General features: G+C 49.5%; 1 protein-coding gene across 1 annotated transcript in view; it reads right to left on the minus strand.

Moving 5' to 3' along the window:
* Positions 1–1,919, minus strand: part of PDCD1 (programmed cell death 1) — a 12,210-nt gene extending 10,291 nt beyond the window's left edge. The window contains exons 1-2 of the mRNA XM_006875238.1: positions 1,844–1,919; positions 1,170–1,220 (exon numbers count right to left, since the gene is read on the minus strand). Of these exons, the coding sequence (XP_006875300.1) occupies positions 1,170–1,220; positions 1,844–1,919 (127 nt within the window). The remainder of the gene's footprint in view (positions 1–1,169; positions 1,221–1,843) is intronic.
* Between the last annotated feature and the right edge of the window lie 2,627 nt (positions 1,920–4,546).

Below are 4,546 nucleotides of genomic sequence, written 5' to 3' on the forward strand. Positions count from 1 at the left end.
TTTTCATAAGTAGATTCCACTCATGGTGCCCCGTGTGTGTCAGAGTAGAACTGTGCTCCACAGGGTTCTCAGTGGATGATGTTTCATAAGTAGATTCCACTCATGGTGCCCCCGTGTGTGTGTCAGAGTAGAACTGTGCCCACAGGGTTCTCAGTGGATGATTTTTTATAAGTAGATTCCACTCATGGTGTCCCCGTGTGTGTCAGAGTAGAACTGTGATCACAGGGTTCTCAGTGGATGATGTTTCATAAGTAGATCCCACACATGGTGCTCCTACATGCGTCAGAGTAGAACTGTGCTCACAGGTCTTCCAGTGGCTAATCTTTGGGAAGTAGATCTCTAGGCTTTCCTTCCAAGGCATCTCTGATTGGACTCAAACCTTTAACCTTTGGGCTGTCAGCTGAGAGCATTTACTGCTTGCAGAGAAAACAAAACCTACCCTCCAAGGAGCTCTGGTAGTGTAGTGCTTATGATTTGGGCTGCTAATCTCAAAGTCAGCAGTTTGAAACTACCAGCCGTTCTGTGGGAGAAAGAGGAGGTTTTCTGCTCCTGTAAAGATTTACAGCCTATGAAACCCTATGCAGGGTGGCTATGAGTTGGAACCGACTCCAAGGCACACCACCACCACCACCTCTAAGACCTCAGTGGACTCTGAGGCCATCTGCATGTGTCTGTATGTGGACAATGGTATCTGCATGACCTGTCCGAGAAAGACACAGAAGAGAAGTATGGCCAGAGGGAGTTTAGGGGCCAAGTGGACCTGGCCCAGTGTGTGACCTTCCCAGCATGCACCGCTGGTTAGCTCATTCCTGTTTAATACCTGCCACTTTTCTGTGCCTTAATTCTTTTGAAAATAGCATATTGAAAGCAGTCAAATGAGTGGAGTTACGGAGTTTAAAAAAAAATAAAGTCTGGGAAATGAAGAAGCAGCGCCGCCCTGAAGCCTGAGCCAGGGGATAGCGGAGGAGGCCGCCTGGTGGCAAAGTGAAGGCGAGTGGGGAAACTGAGGCACGCCTCACGAAAACCTCCCCGGGGCATGAGGATTTGGGCACAGGAGCTGAGCTCTGATGCCATACTTGGGGGGGGGGGGGCCTGGAATCCCAAGAAGTCAGAACGCAGTGGGAATGACTGGCCGGAATCACAGCTACGTGCTAGAGCCCGTTCCTTACCCTCTGTGACTCTGCCCTGCATCTTCTCCCCAGCGCTTCGATCGGACCTTCCTGGTGGAGGATGGGGTGCCACTGGAACAAGGGTGTCAGGGCTCTGCTGCCCTGCCCCCCCACATCCTGGCTACGGCACCATTGAGCCCAGTTAGACCAGAGAGGCCTAGGGCCTGGAGTCTGGGAAATCACCCTTCAGTCTCCAAACCTGGTCTCAGTGTTCCTATCTGTGTGATTGTCTACCAGCTCAGAGGCTGAGGAGTCGGTGGACCCCATGATAGCCGAGGGCAAGGGGAACCCAGGAAGAGGGTGGTCTGTACCCCAATCCTTCCGGTGCCCCCTCCAGGACTGGACATGCCGAGCTCTTGTGACAGATAGAGAAGTACCACCAAGCCATCCAACCTGTGAAGCCCTTGGCCACAGCCAGCCCCAGGCCAGGCGAGGACACCAAAGGGAAACAGTGAAGAGGGTGGGCAACAGAGCTCCTGCCAAGCCAGCAAAGGATGCTTCCAGGTGGAGCAGGCAGGAAAGAGGCCAAGCCCAGAAAGGGCACTTGTCCATCTGCAGTGATGGAGGGAGGGCAGTGCTGAGCCATGGGGTGGGCCTTCAGCCTCTGGAGAGCCCAACCCCATCCCTCTGCTGACTTACTGCCCCTAACCCCAACTCCGACCCTCACCTCTTACCTTGAAGCCATCCTGGCCGCCAACCCAGCTGCAGCACGGCCCATACGAGCGGCCAGGGAGCCCGCGGGGCCCGCATACCCAAGTGGCCCCAAGCCACTGTGGGCACTGCCTTCTTCTGGGCTGCTTGGAGCGTCTGGGGCCCGGGAAGGTGGCAGCGGAAAGGAAACTGTCCTGTGTCAAGTCTCAGGGAGGGAACCCGCCCCATCCCCGCCCCATTCCCGCCCCCTCTTCCTCCACCTCCGGCTCCAGCGGGGAGGGGTGCAGGAAGATACCAACAGGGACAGATTTACAAAGACAGATGGATATACAAGGGGACTTCAAACAGTTTGTGGAAAAATGGAATTGAAAGATGATGGAATTTTTCCATGAGCTTTTCGAAGCAACTCATAGATGTATATCTGCATATATCCTGTAGTTCAGTGACCGGCTGGCTGCTAATCAAAAGATTGTGGTTTGAACTCACCAACTGCTCCTAGGCAGAAAGACATGGCAATCAGCTTCCAGGAAGATTTACAGCCTTGGAAATTATGGGGGTAGTTCAGTCTGTCCTGTAGGGTCACTGTGAGTCAGAAGGAACTCGTTGGCTGTGGGAGTTTCTATACCATAATCTGTTTTGGAAGAAATGCTCCTTAGATGTAAAAGATGGTGAGACTTGGTGTCCTGTACTTGGGACATACTGTCAGAAGGGACCAGTCCCTGGAGGACAAACGGAGGATCAGTGAAAAAGAGGGAGACCTCCAACAAAATGGACTAACACAGTGGCAGCGACAATGGGCTCAAACACAACAATTGTGAGGCTGGAGCAGGACTGGGCTGTGTTTTATTCTTTTGTGCAGAGGGTGGCTAGGAGTGGGAACTGAATATCAGCGTTGTTACTGGACTTCCAGTTCATACAGACACAGTTTACTCCAAATAAAACATGTTTAAACATGGCAGCGATCAGTGAAGGGTTGCAAACACATCCTCTCAGTAATACACTAACTTAGTCTCACTAGGGTGTCTCCAAATAAAAAAGGTCCCATCAAAACAGTGGCTTCCAAGGGGACATGCTGGGGAGTTCAATTCAAGGCAGAGAGGACAGATCAGAAGGTTAGGGTGTGTTTTCTGGTATTCCAAAGGGGGTCATCTTGATAGATTGTCCTAAAGGACACAGAATGATCACAAGGACTTATTAGGAAGAAGTTTTAAGAGAATTTAAACAGTATTGATGAGAACAAGGCCAGGAAGATTGCAGTAAGGAACTTTTTTCTCAGCATGACAATATACTTGCTCATTCTTGGAGGGTAGCAAAGGCTGGCCTTGGAAAATTGCATTGGGAAATCTTACTCAATCCACCCTATAGCCCTGGCCTTGCCCCTTCACACTTCCTCTTCTTCCCCAAACTCAAAGAACCATTTAAAGGGAGCCTGGTGTTAATTCCCCGGAGGATGTTGTGATAGACCGTGTTTTGTGTCAACTTGGCTGGGTCAGGCTTCTCAGTGGTTTAACAGTTAAGATGTACGAACCCCCTACGATGGATCTACTATAATCTCTCCATGATGGAATCTGCTATGAGGGGTCAGTCAACTGAAAGGAATTGTCCTTCAGGGTGTGGCCAAGCTGGCTTGCTTTTTGTGAGGTCTGGATCCTGCATCTTGCTCATCATCCAACATCTAGTTACTTGGCCTTGAGCCAGTGGCCTGGCTGCCATGCTGTCTGTCAATCCTGGGGGCCATCAGCAGCCAATCTCGTGGTCATCATCTCCTGCAGCTACATGAATCAGAAGAAACCTCCAGCTTGACATCTGACCGAAGGACTCGGGACTTGCCCACCTCTCCAATGGTGTGAGCCATATCCTTGAGCTAAACCTCTCTCTATACATATACAGGAGTCCTGGTGTGTCAGACTGCAAAGTCGTTAGAACTGCAAGGTTGGCGGTTCAAGCTCACCAGCTGCTCCTTGGAACCCTATGCAGAGTCGCTATGGGTTGGAATCAACTCGAAGGCATTTAACAACAACAACACACATACATAATGAGTCCTGGTGTGGTGCTATAGGATAATGCATTGGACAGCAAGGTTGGTTTGAACCACAAGGTCAGCAGGTCAAATCCACCAGCCATTCCTCAGAAACCATACATAGGGTTGCTATGAGTCAGAACCAACTCGACAGCACTTAACAACAACTTACATATATATTAGTTTTAGTGTTTTTGCTTCTTTAGAGAACCCAGATAGATGCCCAAACTGCTGTTTTGACATGGTGTAAATCGAAGCGGGAAGAATTCTTCTGGGAAAGGGCTAGAAAGATGGAAACACCACCTTAAGAAATGTATAGACCTAGGTGGAGTTGATGCTGAAAAACAATAACTTCATATCTTGGTAATTTCGTTTAACAAAGGTTTCTATGATTTCGTAGCAATACTTTTTGACTAACCCTTAAAAAGTGTGTTTGTGTATCGATAGAGAGATGGGAGGACAAAGAGAGAGAAAGATGGAGAGAGATAGAGAGACAGGAAAAAGAGAGAGACAGAAAGACAAGGAAAGAGAAATGAAGAAAGACAGAGAGGGAAAGAAAGATAAGGAAAGAGACATGAAGACAGAGAAAAAGGGAGAGAGAGATGGAGATACAGAGAGACAAGGAGACATGGAGAGAGACAAGGAGACAAGGAGAGACACAGAGACAATGAGAGATGCAGAGAAGGAGAGATGCAGAGAGACAAGG

Source organism: Chrysochloris asiatica, unplaced genomic scaffold (assembly GCF_000296735.1).
Source record: "Chrysochloris asiatica unplaced genomic scaffold, ChrAsi1.0 scaffold00314, whole genome shotgun sequence".
Classification (NCBI taxonomy): Eukaryota; Metazoa; Chordata; class Mammalia; order Afrosoricida; family Chrysochloridae; genus Chrysochloris; species Chrysochloris asiatica.